General features: G+C 43.4%; 1 protein-coding gene and 2 pseudogenes across 3 annotated transcripts in view; all 3 read left to right on the top strand.

Annotated features, from left to right (window-relative positions):
• The first annotated feature begins 4423 nt into the window (after positions 1–4423).
• LOC101713866 (recombining binding protein suppressor of hairless-like) lies at positions 4424–6198 on the top strand (annotated as a pseudogene).
• A 5368-nt stretch (positions 6199–11566) lies between these two features.
• Positions 11567–12423, top strand: LOC101726678 (protein FRG1 pseudogene; annotated as a pseudogene).
• Positions 12424–13345: 922 nt separating this feature from the next.
• The window catches only part of Acsm1 (acyl-CoA synthetase medium chain family member 1), a 42339-nt gene continuing 36749 nt past the window's right edge, over positions 13346–18935 (top strand). For 2 of the 3 annotated variants that reach the window (XM_004855838.3, XM_004855837.3), the window contains exons 1-2: positions 13346–13557; positions 18155–18398. In XM_004855838.3, coding sequence (XP_004855895.1) covers positions 18207–18398 — 192 coding nt within the window. In that variant the 5' untranslated portion in view covers positions 13346–13557; positions 18155–18206. The remainder of the gene's footprint in view (positions 13558–18154; positions 18399–18935) is intronic. The other variant, XM_013076356.3, reaches the window with a different exon arrangement.

Here is an 18935-nt window from a genome sequence, read left to right as displayed (position 1 = left end):
CACTATGTATCTTACACTGGCCTTGAGCTCATTTTGTAGCCCAGGCTGACCTCAAACTCAGCAATTTTCCTGTCTCAGCCTCCAGAGTGCTGGGATTACAGGCATGCACCACCATGCCCAGCTTCTGCCAAAATGTTTTATTAATTCATTTTAAACACATTTTCTTTTAGTTCTCAAGCACTACTATGATAGCTATAGTGCAGTCATTAAAATTCTTGTCCACTAATTCCAGCATCTAGGACATCAGTTTTCTCCATTGATGTCCTATTTCTCTGGATCATGTTTTCCTGTGTCTTTATTTCTGTAGTAGTTTAGCCTTTGCATGTTTGTTTTTATTTTATTTTTGTTTTTGTTTTCCCCAGTGCTGGGCATTGAACCTAGGGCCTTGCACATACAAGGCAAACACTTCGCCGCTGAGCTACAGCTACAGCTATAGTAATTTTGAATTTTAAACTGAACCTTCTTAGTAATATATTGTAGAGAGTCTGGATTTAATTTTGTTGTTCCAAAGTGTTGTTTTCTTCCTTTTTTTTTCTTTTAGCAGGTAATTAACTTGAACATACTCAAATTTTAACCTCTTTACTCCCTGTACTGTATAACAGCTCAAAACTCTGTACTGTTCTGTTAAGCCAAGACTGCATGAATTCTGCATACTTCAGGGATCAGCTAACAATTTGAACAAAATTTAATCATAGAATTTGGTATTTCCCTTCCCTGACTCTCTCTCCCTTGGCTTTTCTCCATAAAAACCAGAAACTTGCCCAATGCCATTCATTCCTTCCACATATAGACTACCACCTCCAATTTCTACCTGCTTTAGTTGCCGTCTAGTACATTCTGACAGTGCTTTTAAATATTTTTCCCAGAGTTAGTAACTGGCATCTGTCAGAAGGCTGGTCTTATAGAAGATTCTTCTCCATTAATTGAAATGGAAGTTCTACAATTATACAGTGGTGCCTCAGTTCACGAATTTAATTCATCATATGATTCTGGAGAAGACGACAATGTTAGTGTTTGTGTGGGGAAGGTGGCCATGGTCATGTTCATCACCTGATGTGAAGTTCATGAATGGAAGCAAAATTTTGCCAAATGCTTCTGTTTGCCAACCAAATTGTTCACGAACCGAGGTATTACTGTGTTTCTACTTGTGAATTCTATGATTATTCTCTGCCACTCAGTCATATTCATTGTGAGCATATAGATTTTAACTCAGCTAAAAATAACTCTAAAAAGTGCTCTTTTATGGCACAATGCCTTAGGGGTCTCAGGATAGTGTAAGACAGCATTGTGGATTAGAATCAATATGGAAGTTTCAAGCTAAGCATTGTTCTACCTCAGGACAGTTTCACTTGCTGTGATTCAGGCATGCTGATCCTAGAAATTAAGACAAAGCATTATCTTCAAAGGACTGTGTGTTCTTTCAGTTGCAGGTTATTCCCAGGATGAACTTGTGCTGGTGATAGAACATGAGGACTAACAGCTAAGAAGTCAAAGCCCAGTGAATTTAGATTCAAATACTCTTTCTGTCATGTCCGAGCTATGGGAGTTGGACAAATAGCTTGAATTTTTGAGTGTCAACATTCTCATAAGTAAAACGATGATAATAATAGCACCTTCCCCATAAGATTTTGCATGACTTAAACCTTTTAGATAAAAGATTTGACGTGTAGTAAACATTCAATATGTTTGATACCCATTATTTAGTCATGGAAACTTTCTGAGTCTCAATTTCTTTGCCTAATAAGGGAAAGAAAACACAGTGGTACCTCGGTTCATGAACGCTTTTGTTTGCAAACAATTTGGTTCACAAACAGACACGTTTGGCAAAAGTTTCTTTTTGTTTGTGAACTCTGCATCTGATGACAAACATGACCCTGGTTCATGAACCGAGGTACCACTGTATATGTACTGTAATAGCTCTACAAGGTGTGATCAAAAATGTGGTGGATGCAGCTACAAAGAGCCATCCAGTGGAAAACATTGTAGCATGTCCTCATTCACCTTATTCTCCAGATCTGGTGTGACTTCTGGGTCTTCCCCAAAGTGAAAATGACTATAAAAAGTAAACATTTTGAGTCAATTCGGGACATTGAGGCAACCACAACAGCACAACTAAAGATACTCATGAAAGAGGACTTCCAGAGCTATTTCCAAAAGTAGCAAGAACAATGAGATTAATGTATTCAGAGTGAGGAGGAATATTTTGAGGGGGATTAGTGGTGTGTGTGTGTGTGTGTGTGTGTGTGTGTGTGTGTGTGTTGCTAGATCTATAAGTTCCTTCTTGTAAGAAAGATTTAAGAAGTAATCATTTCTTCTCTCTTCCTGTTCCCCTTCCTTAATAAATAATAATAAAATAATAATAGTACTCATACTCTCGGCTAGTACTGCCCTAAGAATTCTACATATATTATCTCCTGTAATTATCACAGAAGTCTTATGAAGCAGTTTCTGCTATTCTAATTTTCAGAGGAAGAAATGCAAGCAAAGTATTGCAGTGACTTTGTCAGGATGCCTGTAGCTCAGTACCAGAGGGAACAAGGATCCCAGCCCTGCCCATTCAACTCTGAAGTCTCTTTTTAAAATTAATAATAGCTGCCCTTTGAGAAGCATTTGCCATGGGCTAAGCATTGGCAAGTGTCTCCCAAACATTATTTCAAATAGTGCACCCTGCAGGACTTAAATCCATGCACTACTGGATCTGAGCTGAAGAGAAAAGCGATTGATGAATTCTTGTGGGTTGGCCACAGCAAAGATGAAACCATAAAGAGATTCTGTAGTAGTCTTAGATCTAGAGGCAATTTTTTTCCCCAGAGCTGACTGATAAGGTTGACCAAGTAATAAAAAGGCAGTGAGAGTTCTTCCCTGTCAGGCTTGACCTGGTCATGAAATGGTCAATGAATATGTTCTTTAATTCCAAGCTACAGTTTGGTGAGATACCAAAAACCACAACCGAACAGGTAGCCGTGCAGGTGCTGCCTCTACCCAACAAAAGTTGTGCTATCGGCCAGGCATGGTGACACATGCCTGTTATCCCAGCACTGGGGAGGCTGAGGCAGGAGGATCAAGGCCAGCCTGGGCTACATAGTGAGTTCAGGGCCAGCTTGAACTACAAAGGGAGACTTTGCTTCAAAAAACAAACACAAACAGAAAATAAAAAGCTGTGCTATCTCAGAGCAGATAGAACAGAGCACAGGATGGGGTGTTCCCAGCACAGAGATAACAGCCTGATAATATCCACACATCTGCTTTGATCGCTGCATGGACCCTGACCCCGAATATTTGCTCTGACCCTTATACACGACAGATGTGCCAAACTCTCTCCCAGTGCCTTATAAAGCTTCCTGCATTTTCTTTGTTTGGGACTGATGGCTCCTGACTTGCCATCAGTCTGCCTCTGCCCAGGTGAATAAAGTCTGGATCTCTGTTCTCACTAGTGTTCCCCTCCCATCCATTACCAATTCCTCAGGAAAAGAAAGATCTCAGTTGACCAAGCCCATCTCTACCCTTTGGGCAGAAGAAGCTAGGATCTGAAATAGAGAAATGTGGCAAGTAAGACAGGGGCCAAATATTGTTAGCTTCTTGAATAGAGAAAACTAGGCTAAATAAAACCAGGACTCATTCTGTTCATGCTTTCAATCACCTCGGTGACTTTAGACATGTTATAGAATCCCTAGCACCAGTTGCTTCATATATAAACCATGACCACCTGTGTCTATCACCGCAGAGCTCAAAAGGCTGAGATCCATCCTTTTTTCTTCTTTTTTTGTTCTCTATCAAAACATGAGCAAATCTTCCTAATTATTCTGTGTTTTCTTACTCCTCTCCATCTCCAGCGCCCTCATTCTTATCTGAGCACCCATTATTACTTGCTGGCACAACTGCAGTAGCCACCTAATGAACATCCACATATCTATTCCCCCCCCCCCTTTTTTTGATACCAGGGATTGAACTTGGGACCTTGCACTTGTGAGACAGGTGGCAGCACCACTGAGCTAAATCCCCAGGCCTATTCTTGCCCCTTTACAACCCTGGACTTTCTAAGCTGGAAATCTAACTATTACTTTTCTAATGTTTTACTTTCTTATATTATTTTAGCTCAAAATTAAACAACCAAGGAAATTCATTTCATGTCTCTTTCCTCTTAAATCCTCTCAAAGCTTCCCATTGCCCTTAGGGTAGCATCCAGTCTCATTATTGTGGTTGTAAAGGTCCTTCCTGGAATGTTGCCTGCCTGTGTTTTATTTGATTCATCCATTCATCCATCCATCCATCCATCCATTCATTCATTTTGAGAGTCTCTTTATGTTGTTAAGTTGCCCAGGCTGGGCTCGATCCTCCTGCCTCAGCGTCCCAGAGAGCTACAATACAAGCATAGCAACCTGAGCTCTTTACATTCACTACCTTCTTAATCCTATAACAGCCCCATTGTACATTCACCCATTTAACAGGCACTTAATGTACATCCAATATTACTGCTCCCAAAGACTTTGTACTCCCATGACAGAGAGGAGACAGACAATAATCCAAAAGCCTGGGTTGGAGTTTTGGCAAGAGTTTGTGGAAGATGGCGCCTGTTGTGACAGGGAAGTTTGGTGAGTGGCCTCCACCTAAATGACTCACTAGGACTGGTAAGTGGTTCAAGAATGAGGGAGACTTTCCAGAAGAACACAGGAGTCAGTGTGAAGATACTCCTACACCATGATCATCAGATGAATTTGAAACACCTTGATCATCAAGCAAGCTACGCAAAATTACTTAAAAGAGCGAGGGGATCAAACACTACTTATTCTTCTGGCAAAAGTTGCACAGAAGTCATATGGAAATGAAAAAAGGGTGTTTTGCCCTCCGCCTTGTGTATATCTTATGGGCAGTGGATGGAAGACAAAAAAAAGAACAAATGGAATGCGATGGTTGTTCTGAGCAAGAGTCTCAACCATGTGCATTTATTGAAATGGGAAATAGTGACCAAGAAATGCAGCAGCTGAACTTGGAAGGAAAGAACTATCGCACAGCCAGGACACTATACATATCTGATTCAGACAAGAGAAAGCACTTCATGTTGTCTGTAAAAGTGTTCTACGGCAACAGTGATGACATTGGTGTGTTCCTCAGCAAGCGGATAAAAGTCATCCCCAAACCTTCCAAAAAGAAGCAGTCATTGAAAAATGCTGACTTATGCATTGCCTCGGGAACAAAGGGGGCTTTGTTTAATCAACTTCGATCCCAGACAGTTAGTACCAGATACTTGCCTGTAGAAGGAGGTAATTTCCATGCCAGTTCACAGCAGTGGGAAGCATTTTACATTCATCTCTTGGATGATGATGAATCAGAAGGAGAATAATTCACAGTTCAAGATGGTTACCTCCATTACGGACAAACAGTCAAACTTGTGTGTTCAGTTACTGGCATGGCACTCCCGAAATTAATAATTAGGAAAGTTGATAAGCAGACAGCATTATTGGATGCAGATGATCCTGTGTCACAACTACATAAATGTGCATTTTACCTTAAGGATACAGAAAGAATGTACTTGTGCCTTTCTCAAGAAAGAATAATCCAATTTCAGGCCACTCCATGCCTGAAGGAACCAAATAAAGAGATGATAAATGACGGAGCTTCGTGGACAATCATTAGCACAGATAAGGCAGAGTATACATTTTACAAGGGAATAGGCCCTGTCCTTGCCCCAGTCACCCCTGTGCCTGTCGTAGAAAGTCTTCAGTTGAATGGCAGTGGGGATGTAGCAATGCTTGAACTTACAGGACAGAATTTCACTCCAAATTTACAAGTATGGTTTGGGGATGTAGAAGCTGACACTATGTACAGATGTGGAGAGAGCATGCCCTGTGTCATCCCAGACATTTCTGCATTCCAAGAAGGTTGGAGGTGGGTCCAGCAGCCAGTCCAGGTTCCAGTAACTTTGGTCTGCAAGGATGGGACCACTTATTCCACCACCCTCACCTTTACCTACACGCCAGACCCAGGGCCGAGGCCGCACTGCAGTGCCACGGGAGCCATCCTTCAAGCCAGCTCAAGCCAAGTGCCCACCAACGAGTCAAACACAAACAGTGAGGGGAGTTACACAAATGCCAGAACAAATTCAACCAGTGTTACATCATCTACAGCAACTGTGGTGTCCTAACCACCTCTTTTTGCTAGGACTTAAACTGACCTGAGTGCAGCAAACAGTTGTCAAAAAAGGAGAGAAAAAAATGAACGATCTTTTTGTGGTCTCTTGGAAAAATTTTTTCATACCAAGTGATACTATTCAAAAACCCCATTACCTGCAAGTGCTGATTTGAGATGCAGAAGCCACAGTAAAACAAAACAAAACCCATCAAAATGTACAAACTGGGCCGGGGATTTAACTCAGTGGTTCTGCTGCCTGCCTCACAAGCGCAAGGTCCTGAGTTCAATCCCCAGTACCAGAAAAATAAATAAATAAATAAAATAAAATGTACAAACTATTGGAGATTGAGTTTTTCAGCTGTTTTTTTGTTATTGTTTGGTTGGTTTTTCTTTGGTTTTGTTTAAATAAGCAAAAAATAAATACATGCCTGGTATTGTGAGACCTAAATAACTCCATTTTAAAATTTGACTCCATCTTAGAATAAGGCAGTAAAGTGGCCTAGACATAAATTCCACTTCACTGAAGTCAACTATTCCCCTAGTCTCCTTTGTGCCCATAAAGTAATGATAAAATGTCCTTGCTCTGGGACAACAGATAAAAAAAGGACACAGCTCCCAACTCAATCCTCTGTTTGCCCAGAAAACAGATGCTCCCGGGCCCATTATCTATGTGCTGACCATGAGAATTCTGTCAATGAGCTGATTGTTCCTTTTTTATAAAATCTACATGTAGCCGCCCCTCAACCCCCCTCCCCATACACCCCATACTTGCTAAATATCAACCAATCATGTAACTGCTAAATGGAAAATCCCCAAACCTTGCTGTAGCCACAATAAAAACCCTGCTGATTTAAAATTTGGGGCTCTCAATCCTGATCCGCTGCGCTGGTGAAGGTTGTGAGTCCCTGCTCGAGCTTGAATAAACGACCCTCGTGTGTTTGCAGTGGAATTGGCTCCTTGGTGGTCTTTGGGGACTTCGCGATCTGGGCACAACAGTATAAAAGTTAAGCAAACTAGAAGACACAAATTAACATCGTTTCTATGGACCAAGGAACTTATATAAGCTTTATTAGTAAAAGGCACATTTTCACCATACCTTTTTTTATATCACAGTGTATAGTACATCTTGTTGCCAAATAGGTTGGTCTCCCCGCCATCTTTGAGCCTTTGCTCTGAAGTACATTCAGGTGTGGGCTGCAGGGGGAGAGGGGCAGGTGTGGGTCACTCTGGGCTTTCACCTTATTGGTGCTGAGCCCCGGCAGCTGAGTGGCAGGGGCAGGAGGGTAGGCTTATCTGTGGGGAGCACCTGGTGTCCCTGGGCCCCAGCACCAACCTGCCTGGAGGGGTTGTGGGTCCCAGTGATTCTAGATGCTGCCAAGTGGCTGGGAGCCGTTCCCGGGAATCTCCCAGCCAGGTCCCAGAAGAGGACACAGGGGAAGCAGAGGGCAGTAGTGCCGGGAGCCATGCTACATAATTTTAGGGGAAAATCATTTGGTTAGCCTAGTTCTCCTGCCTACAGCCCAGCTATGGAATTCCGAGACATAATTCCATTTTGGCCTCCTGTCACAACTGAGACCTCAATGATCCGGTGATGCTGTGATTCTGCAGGACAAGAAACATCCTGGGAGCTGAAAACATCCTGGGAGGAACAAACATCTACTCAGTTCCTCATTGTTCTTGGACTGTTACCATCTTATTTACGCAGGATGTACTGAACTCTCTGCACGTCATTTGTTACATTTGTTTCTCCCGATGTACTGAGTACTGAATAAAAGGTGCAGTAAGCTGGGGGCTTTCATCTTTGCCGCCCAGAGCAGCACTGATCAGACCCAAAGCTCAGCTTCTCAGTCTCATTTTTCTACCATTCCTGTAATTTGCCTTGTGCTGCTGTGGTTCACAGGAGACTAGGACTTACTGCAGAGGTTCTAGTAATGTCCCCTTTCCCTGTTCCCTACACAATAGTAGCTCCTACCCCTCAACTCAAGGTCTGAACAAGGCTCTGGGCAGAAGCGGACGCCCCAGGATGCAGCTCCTGCTCCTATAACCATTGCCTGAGGAGCCAGGCCCCGTCCAGACGGTCTCCTGGTGACCCCTAACCTGCCAAGTGAGCTGCTGTGGACCCAGGTGGCATTGGGCCCCCATGGGAAGAGCTGATGGGTCCTCTGTCCTCCAGGCTTGGTGGCTACAGGAATGGAGCCAGGCTGTTCACTGTGGTGATGACAGAGCTGACCTGAGCACTACACCAGCCAAGGTGAAAACTCCATGGGGTCAGCCGTCACCTGGCTGGCTATCTGTCTGGCAGGCTGTGCTGAGGTCTGGCTCACAAGCAGGAAGTGGCTGGGAAACAGTGCATCTAGTCACTGGAGCTCACAGCCCCGGCTTCCATTCAGACTCGGAGTGGGGGTGGGACTGCACGTTCTCTCTGGGGTCTGGTCCCTGCAGATGGCCTGTGTCCTCTTTCAACGTCAAATTCTCCTTTGGTGTCCACAACGTGGAGATCTGGACATTAACAGCTGTTCAGTTTTCACAAGACCCACAGAGAGGGAGGCCAAGGCACATCTGTCTTATTCTAGAATGACGGCCGTTTCAAAAGTCCACGTCTACTTGTGAGTGTGGGCATCAGGCAGGTCTCAGACTGGACAGTCCTTTGTCGGTGGTGTTCCTCAAGCTGTTTTTTTTTTTTGGTACCGGGGATCAAACTCACGTCCTTGTGCTTGTGCAGCAGGTGGCGAAACCACTGAGCTAAATCCCCGGCCCATGTTTTTTTTTGTTGTTTTTGAGAACCCAGGGCCTCCTTGCACCAGACAAGCCTCCTTTTCGTCAGTACTGGGGATGGAACTCAGGACCTTGGGCTTCCAAGGCAGGCGGCGGCACCACTGAGCTAAATCCCCAGCCCAGACAAGCACTTTAATGTTGAGCTACTCCTCCAGCCCAGAGCATTGACAAGTCTTTTCCTCTCCCTTCTGGCTGCTTTGGCAGTGGAGGTAGAGGCATGAGCTGATGGGAGTGGGGTGATTTTCTGGCCCAGCAGCTGCCGTAGAGCAGGCTGGGAGAGGGAAGTGCATGTAGTGTGCACCTACTTGAGGGGCCATGGCTCTGCACCCCGGTGACCTTTCAGGCTCTTTGGCCAGGACCCCTCCTCTTCTGTGTTAAGAGAAGAGCTCTTCACGGATCCTGCGTGTGTCCTCGGGCTCTGTCACAATGTAGCCCACAGTTCGAGGGTCTGTGAAGATCTCGTAGTCATTGCCACCCTGCTTGCTGCCCTCCCACATGGGAGCCAGGGGACATCTCTGAGCTGGCTTGAGACCCTCTAATCTGGTTCAACCTCCAGCCAGTCCAAGAAGCAGACAGGAACAGCAGTTTGCCTGGTGGGTCCCCCTAGGAGTGAGGGAGGGGCTTGCCTCGGCAAGCTGATCTGCACCTGCCACCAGCCACAGAAGGAGATCTGGGGCTCAGGGTTCTGCCACACAGACAAATGCATGGCAGTAAGACAGGCAGGTCCAGAGGGCTTGTTCTGTGCACACTTGGGCTCTCCCGAGGCTGGAGAGAGCTACAGATGACAGGCATGGTGACTCAGTCCAGGATGGCAAAGACCAGCTCCTGAGGACAGGAGGGCAGTGCGCACTAATTATTATCTTGACTGTGTAAGAAGATGCCTCCTGGCAGGGGCACCCATTTCCAGAGACCCTGGTCAGGCCCCAGCCTCTCGGCAGTGGTGAGCCTTTTGGCAACTTTCTGGCATAGTTTTGTCTCTGAAGAAGTAAATGGTCTTATAACCATCAGTTTCCACATGTCTCAGGCAATACCTGTTGTCCCATCTATCAGGAAAGACATCAAAGCTGATTTGGCCTCCTATGGAAAATGTGAGGCCTCTTCCTGCAAACTCTTTCTGCAGACCTGCTACACATTTTTGTCTTATATTTTCTTTTTTATCGAGTTCGTAGAACTCAATACGTTCTTCTTGGCTGCAGCTTCTTCCAATAGGGGACACATTCAACATCCCATTCTGGAATTCAATGAGCGTGCCTCTTTTCTTTGGGAGTTTAATTTTTGCAATGTAGCTTAGACAGTAGTTGATTAAATCTTGAATTAGGGCCTCACCCAGGTGACCTTGAATATTCTGTTTACGTAAGAGTTTCCCATCTTTGTATGCTACCAAGTCATTTTCTGGAAACACATAATCATATTTCTCCACCATGAGTCATAATCTCCAGGGAAAAAGCCAGTAAGACTCCAGTTTCTGGGGTCCTACACTGGAGATTCTGGTTTGGGGAAGGATGGGGCCCGGTGAGTCTCTTGCAGGAACTCTGGGAAACATGTCATTTCCCAGTTGTTCCTGTACTTTCTCAAAGTCCGACCTGCCTACCACTCCAATTTTGGTTTTCTGCTTCAATCTTTGTAGGAAGTCATCCATTTCTTTGGTAATTTTCTCCCGCGGGGCTGTCAGAGTCCCATCCACCTCGAAGAGGCACAGCGCTGGGAGGGTCATCACCATCCTTCAGGTTTCTGTGCACACCTGACTGGAATCGTTGGCAGCAGGAACTCAGCCCAGAACTTCCAGGTCAGGAACTTTTTTTTAAAGCTGAACTCTTATGACTTTTCATGAGTTAAAATTGTTCTGATTTCAGCAAGTCAAATCTTGTAAAGGCCTGCATATGTTTTTTAAGATTATATGAAGTCTGTGCAAAAGCTTCTCCTCCTTCCTCAGGTTTCAAACGTCACCTCTTCCTATTACCAAAGTCACACTGTCCTATGACCTGTTCCATTTTCTTCTTATCGTATATCGCCATTTGAAATCTTATCTACTTAATAGATTGTTTTCATTATTGTCTTTTGCCTCTCTATCCTGGGAATACAAAGTTTTGGGAGCACTAATCTCGGTCAGGTGTGTTCAAAGCCATGGTCACATCCAGAAGATGTTCATTGTCTGTTAACTAAATGAATGAACAATAAGTTTGTTATAGGATTAAGAAGAGTACTGAGTATAACGGGTCCAGGTTGTCATGCCTATAATCTCAGCTACTTGGGAGGCTGAGGCAAAAGGATCGCAAGTTTGAGCCCCTGTCTCAAATTAAATAAATAAATAAATAAACAATTAAATAGGTCTGGGTATGTAGCTCACTGCAAAGGCCTTAAGTTCAATCCTCAGTACCCTCATTCAAAAAAAACCCACAGGAGAGTCGACTATATAAAGTCACCCAGAGAAGTAAGTTGATTAAAAGTCTCTGCCATTTTGAGATGTCTCTATCTCCACACATGGTTTCCAATGACATTAACTCAGAAGAAAGAGAATAAAGTATTTAATATCTTTTTAAAACCCTGGGCCGGCGCGAACGCGAGTAAATAAACAGGAAATGGAATCGGTATCTTGAGGCTCTTGGTGTTTGAAAAAGGCCTAGGGCTTCTGAGACTGTTCCTGCGGAGTGTTCTCTTCAAACTCATGTTTGTTTTGTCAGAACCATGGCCGAATACTCCTATGTAAAGTCCACCAAACTCGTGCTCAAGGGGACAAAAGCCAAAAGTAAGAAGAAAAAGAAAGAAAAGAAGAGAAAAAGAGAAGAGGATGAAGAAACTCAACTTGATATTGTTGGAATGTGGTGGACAGTGGCCAACTTTGGTGACATTTCAGGAACTATAGCCATTGAAATGGATAAAAGAACCTATATCCATGCACTTGACAACGGTCTTTTTACACTGGGAGCACCACATAAAGAAGTTGATGAAGGTCCTAGTCCTCCAGAGCAGTTTACTGCTGTCAAACTGTCTGATTCCAGAATTGCCCTGAAATTTGGCTATGGAAAATATCTTGGTATCAATTCAGATGGACTTGTTGGGCATTCGGATGCCATTGGACCAAGAGAACAGTGGGAACCAGTGTTTCAAGATGGGAAAATGGCTTCACTGGCCTCAAATAGTTGCTTTATTAGATGCAATGAATCAGGTGATACAGAAGCAAAAAGTAAAACAGCAGGAGAAGAAGAAATGATAAAGATTAGATCCTGTGCTGAAAGGGAAACCAAGAAAAAAGATGACATTCCAGCAGAAGACAAAGGAAATGTAAAACAGTGTGAAATCAACTACGTAAAAAAATTTCAGAGCTTCCGAGACCATAAACTTAAAATCAGTAAAGAAGACAGTAAAATTCTTAAAAAGGCTCAGAAAGATGAATTTTTGCATGAGACTCTTCTGGACAGGAGAGCCAAATTGAAAGCTGATAGATACTGCAATGATCAGGACTTTTTTTTGTTTCTGCCTACTCCTTTTGTTTTCTATGAATAAAATATGCAGTGATAAAAACCCTGTGCCTTCCACCTGGAGTTCATTGCCCCGAACTGGAGTTCAGTGACCTGGGGTCAGAACAGGAGAGTCTGGACATGAAGGAGGAGCATGAGTGGACTCTTCAGAGCGTTCTACTGTCCACCATTTGTTACAAGTAAGGGAACTGAGGCACAGAGGGATAAGAAACCTGCTCAGTGTCTCAGAGGTCGTAAGTGGTAAAAGCCAGACTCAAACCCAGGCTGCTTGGCCCCAAGGAACTGTCCCCTTTGCCATATGCAAGTGTTAGAGTTCCGCTGGGGACACCCACTGAGATGTAAAATGCACATTCTGGGCTCTTTCTCCTGCCTGCATTCTCTCCTCAAAAGTGACCACTTTTCTGCTTCAGCAATAGAATTTTTGTACTTTGATTCTTTGAGAGTTTACTGTGTAACTTACTGTGATCATTCACCTTGCCCACCCCTCCTCACTGACTTTTCTCTAAAAGAAAAGCCCAGATGAAAGTTTCACCCCAAATGAATCAGCCAGGAAGCACAAAACCCACTTCTCAGAATCCAGGCTTGCTCCTCAAACTTACCTCCAGCAATCTTTGTGGAGACTTTGAGCAGAGGTAGCTTTCTGCCAGGTTGAAAAGGAATTAGGCTGCTAAGTGTGTTGGGAAAGCTGGGCCAGAATCCTGGGGGTGCCCCATTCTCCAATAAACCCCTAAATGGCTCCAGCAGAAGACTAGTAGTATAGGCTACTTGCTGTGACAACCTAAATTAACAACACAACATCAATAGCAAACCTGGGTCCAAATGCAGGGGCCAAGGACTTTATAGACTTTGTGATGTATAATCCTCTCCATGGAGAAGGACTGAAGGTATTCATTGGCTAAATACCTGAGTCAGCCCAGAAAAACTGGAGGTGACTTCATATAAATTGTTTCTCTGATTATCGCTGGAGGCCCTGTGATTGCTTTCTACCCTATTTTACTAAGCATCTCCTCCCCTTTCTGAATCATCCAATTCCAGACAAGTTCTGTGCTCAAGGTTCAGCCAGGAGCCACATTCTTCTTGGTGCACATGTACACTTGGGAAGGGGCTTGGGCACAGAGAACAGAACCTACAACACCTTCCGGGACACAGGTCCCTGCATCCTGAACAGCATCAGGTAAGACAGAGGCAAATGGCAGCACCTTCTTTGGGGGGGGGGGGGGCGGAGGGAGCAAGCACTCATGCACACATCACAGAAGCCCTAAATTTAAAAGTCCAATGTCAAATTGTCAAGGTCTGGCAATTCCACTTACATGGTGACTATGGCCAAGTCACTTAGCATTTCTGACCCTTCATTTCCTTAACTGCAAAATGGAGATGGTGACAGTGGGTAAGAGGAGTACAGGGGAATGTGTATGTTTCTTCCAGGCTCCTAGAGGTGACCGGCTTACTGTCAGGCAACTCAGTGTAGGAAGAGGGCGTAGAGCCAGGAGGGGAATGATTGATAGAAAGCTTCACCATGCAGAAGTTGGTTCACTTTCTGTAAAGTGGATGCCTTTCATAAAATCTTGAAAAACAGCCTACTGAGGAGGGAGGTGGCTTCACAATTGTAGGGAACTGAAGGGTGCCTCAACTTGTACTGATCCCTTACTGTGTACCAGGCTGCATGCTGGCAATGTGATTTATGCAGATTGTCTCAATAATCCTTACAGGAAGTTTGGAAGTAGGTCATTAATGTACCCTCAAGACTAAAGACATGGACAGTATCCAAAATCACCAAACCAAAAGTTAAACCCTCAGTCTATCCCCTATAACTCACTAAGTATGTCACCTCATTCATAGCTTCTTGAGTCCAAAAGCTTATGATGTCCATTGGGTTGCAGAAAATGTTCAAGATACTGTGTACCTGAGCAGAGAACCCTGAGCCAAGCCACCTCCCAAAGTCATGCTGCCATGCTGATTTCTGAAAGCACTTTAAAATATTTCAAAAGATTGCTCTTTAAAACTAGATCATAGGACACACTTAGGCCATGCATTCCAAGAGTCTGATTAATTTCAGTCTGATTAATCCCTGATAGTGTCTAAAATCATAGATGGCATACTATAATAAACATCTTCTAGAAATAAGCAATATATTTTTCTACAGTTCAGACATTGTGTGGGCACACTGGTTTTTCTCACCCTGCTTACTGAATTATGACAAAAAGGAAAGAGTCTAACAACTTATTGAGTGCTTACTATATATCAAACACTGTGAGGAATAGACAGATGTAGACTTAGTATAGATGTGGTTGTTGATCTATAGAAATCAATAGGATTATAGGTATATGGTGATATATAGATATATAGTGATGTATAAGTAGAATTACAGATATTGATATGATTATAGATATAGCTAAAGATAAATATACATATAAAGATAGACATAATTCATGTGATCAAAAATGTGGTGAATGTTTACTTTTTTTTTTTTTTTAATTTCTTACTGTAAAAAATACATTTTCAAATACTCCCCCTCACCTTGAACACACTTATTCTATCATTCTTGCTACTTTCTGGACCAATTATGGAAGGCCTCTTTCATGAGTGCCATTAGTTGGGCTGTCATGGCTCCTTCCAAGTTCCTAATGGATTCAAAATATTTACTTCTCATGGTCAGTTTGACTTGGAGGAAGAAACAGAAGTTATACAGTGCCACATCCAGTGAATCAGGTGGATGAGGACACGCTGTAGTGCTTTTACAAGCTTGCCTTTCCACAGGACTGCACTCAACAGCAACATTCACTATAATTTGGACCACACCTTATAAAGACACTTGAAAATACTTTCAGAAATGCTTCAGAAAGTGGCAAGAAAAGTGGAATAAGTTTATTTGAATTGAGAGAGAGTACATTGAGCGGGATTAATGTCAATATGTCTTTTACTGTAGTAGTTTTTTCATTTAAACATTCACCGTTTTTGATCGCCCCTTGTATAGGTATCTCTGACTTTTAGTCTTCTGAACCTTGTGAGATCCAGTTTCTATGTACCTGCACGTAAGGGTAAATCGGGACCCTGCAGTGTGCATTTAGGAATCTGTCCCTGCTTCCTCTCTTAGACCCTATACCAGAGGTTGAGAAGTCGTTTCTTAACACAGAAGGTGTTAACAATTAATTACTCATTTTCCTACAGTAATTACCTGTGCTGCACTGGTGCTAAATGTGACATGCAGTACGCTGATCTTTCATCACCTCAGCCTTAGGTGTTGCTGATTTTCTGTTTTTAGAGAGAGTTTAAGTAAATTGCCCAAAATGATAAGGGGCTGGGGGGCGAGAGAGTCTGAACCTGTACCTTTTGGTTCCCGAGGTCACACTCTCCCCTACCACATCATCTCAGATGATGAAGATTAAATTAGAACTGCAAACATTTATAAGATGATGCCAAAGTCAATTCTTCCTTATTTATTTTCCACTATCAAATATCAAGAACTATTTGTATTAGTTCACTAGAACAACCATGGCAAATTACCACAAACCGAGTGACTTAGCAGAAATGTATTTTCTCGGAGTTCTGAAGGCAAGAGGCCCAAGAGCAAAGTGATAATTTGGAAGCCTTTCTTCCCGACTTGTAGATGGCTGTCTTCAAGTTCCCATGGCATTTGCCTTCCATGTGTACCTGTGTTCCTAATATCTTGGAGACCAGTCACATTGTCTTAGGGCCAGGCCTAATGATCTCATTTTTAACGTAATTACCTTCTTTAAACATAGTCACATTCTGAATTTTAGGGGGTTAAGACTCCAACAGATACATTTTGGGGGACACAGTCTAGCCCATAAGAAAAGGTTAACAAATTTTGTCATTATGTCTCTCCCTTTTGTTTTGGTTTTTAGCCATTTTTTTAAGGGCCATTTGCCCTGCCTTTGGTGGAAAGTGAGTTTAAAAACATCTGTGTGGAAAGACAGTAACTAAGTCTGGAGTTGACCTCCTAAATCAGCTCACACCTGTGGAAGGAGGCATGCTTTGGTAAAACTAGCAGACGGGGTAATCTTACAACTTTGAGGAAACCCCTGTCCCTCATGAGATACCCGCCTACATCAGGAATTTTAAGCTCTTGTGTCAATAGGGGCTGGGCAGCTACATTAAGTGGAAAGGCAGGCAGATTTGAGAAAAATAGGGAGTCAGGTCACCTTGGAGAAAATACCATTTAATTGAAGCGGACGATTCTCAGCTTCACCAAGTCTGTGTTGGGTTGTAAAAAAAAGGCCCAGCATCGCTGACCATTACTAGTTTTACTCACCTAGTCTATTAATCTGTTGTCAAAAAGTAGCATATTATTGCTGAAATGTAGGGGGCTACTTAATTGCACATGGTAACAAAGGGCTTGCATCTCAAATTTGTTTGCCAAGTGGCTGCCTTCTGCCAACATCTTCATGGATAGATCACAATATCACCTTGTACCCCATAAGTGTAGAAAATTATTACTGGTCAATTAAAAATAAAATAAAATTTAAAGTGACAATTAACAAGCATGTGTTCTGTGAAGAACCTATGCTCTTACATCCTGCAATGTACTCACTTCTACAATGAAATTAGAACATTGTAGATCTCAAGAAGCTGACAATCTAGTTATTGGCATCAGTTAAAATATCTCAATCCAAGCTCTAGAATCTAAAGGTAACTTCCAAACACTGAATCTTCCAAATACAGGTTTTCCTAGAAGCTTAAAGCAAGAACAACAAACACATTTTTATGAAAAGTAGGTAGGTTGTCGTTTAAGTCAATTTCACAATCAAAATTCAAGAAGGGCCCTAATAAATGAGAGTTCTGTTCCCCTGTTGGAAACATTTTTTCAGGCTCTGGAAGGGCAAAGAGGTTTCATCCCATGTGTTCACTCTTTCTGAGGGTTGGGAATCACTCCCCAAGACACCATCCTAGGGAAAATCTGGAAACTACACCCCAGTCCAGTAAAGAAGGTGCTGGTGTACTAGCAGTTTCTGCCCTGAGGCTAGTGGTGTATGATTGTGAGAATCTATACAGTCCCAAGTGGCAAAAGTTCAAACTCAGGCAGAGAAGAAATTGTTGGTTCTCAGAGTCCATGGAAGAATGTTAACGAGAGAGGGTCAGAGAGGTCTCGGAACCAACATAAACCAGTGACTCCAGTGTCTTCAGGGTTATGGCTACCTTTCTCCCCCATGTCTCTGCGCACCAGCTTTCTTCCCACAGGATAGGAATCGTAGCCAGACAGTTCCACTACAGTGCGCATTGTGTGGCTTCCTCTAGAAAGAAACAGACTTACCTACTCTTTGGCACCAATTACACACAAAATCAATTTGAAGAATTATGATTGTCCAGGCTTAGGTTTAAAAAAATCATAGAATTACTCAACCCTAGGCCTATCAACTTGAGCCAGAGAATGTCATACAGACAGCTTCTGTGAGAACTACGAGACTGGGCTTGGTGGGAAAAGAGGTCTTCAGTGTAAGAAGAGCTGGGGCATAGAGTCTGCAAAATAGTCAGTTTCTACTCCAGAAGAGATCGCCATGTGGCTGCCACCCAGGCTTAAATCTGAAAAGATCCCAAGAATGCATACCACCCATGTAGTAGCTACAGCTCCTCCCTGGCATTTTGTGCCTGTGGTTCCTCAGTTGGGAAGCTAAGTGTCCATCTAAGCTACGTCTTCCAGACTATGGTAAACTGAAACCAAGCTATGACTTTGGCAATGATCCAAGAACATGCATCACTATTTGGAAAAACTTCCTGCAGCACAGGCAAACTGTAAGCCATCTCTCCCCAAGACAGGTGCGGACCTGAGAGTTTGAAGTCCAGTTGCTGAGAACTCTTCCCACTATGCAGTGGCTTATGAGGTCCCGGGTCCTCTGGGGCATCCACAAATCTCTCCATGCCTTCCATCCTGCCCCTCCACCCTTGCGTTGCCAGTCTTTATCAGGAGTTGGGGCTCCAAGATGGAATGACCAGGATATACCAAAGGAATTTAACTTTGCAAGTTACGTAGTGGACTACTGGGTTCAAATGGAGAAGGTGAGAGGGCACTGTGGTGGGAGGTGGGAACAGGGTGACCTTATCTTGTTCTTACTAGCCTGAGAGGCCCAACATCAAGGGCAGCTTCTGCCTCAACATGGCAGTGTAGTGGGAGAAGGTTATACGAGGCATAATTAAAACATACAGTGAATGTCTAATTTTTTTAAGTTATCACAGTAAAAGATACATTGCTATAGGTCCACCTCAGAACATTCCCCCTCACTTTGAACACATTTATCCCATTGTTCTTGCCACTTTCTTTGTTGTTGTTTAGTTTTGGAGTTTTGTTGCTGTTGCTTTGTGGAGTTGTTTTGTTTTGTTTTTTGAGACAGTTTCCTTCAACTCACTCTGTAGCCCAGGCTGGTCCTGTGCTAATAGCAATCCTCCTGCCTCAGCCTCCAATGTGCTGGGATTGCAGGAGTGCACCACCACGCCTGACTGTTCTTGCCACTTGCTGAATCAGTCCTGAAAGTCCTCTTTCATGAATGTCTTTAGTTGCACTGCCCTGGCTGCCTCAAAGTCCTGAATGCATTCAAA

The sequence above is a fragment of the Heterocephalus glaber genome, unplaced genomic scaffold (genome assembly GCF_053883595.1).
Source record: "Heterocephalus glaber isolate CG9 unplaced genomic scaffold, H.glaber_assembly_v1.0 deba00000943, whole genome shotgun sequence".
In the NCBI taxonomy this organism is placed as follows: Eukaryota; Metazoa; Chordata; class Mammalia; order Rodentia; family Bathyergidae; genus Heterocephalus; species Heterocephalus glaber.
Note: the sequence above shows the minus strand (reverse complement) of the source record. Positions and strands in the feature narration are given on the sequence as shown.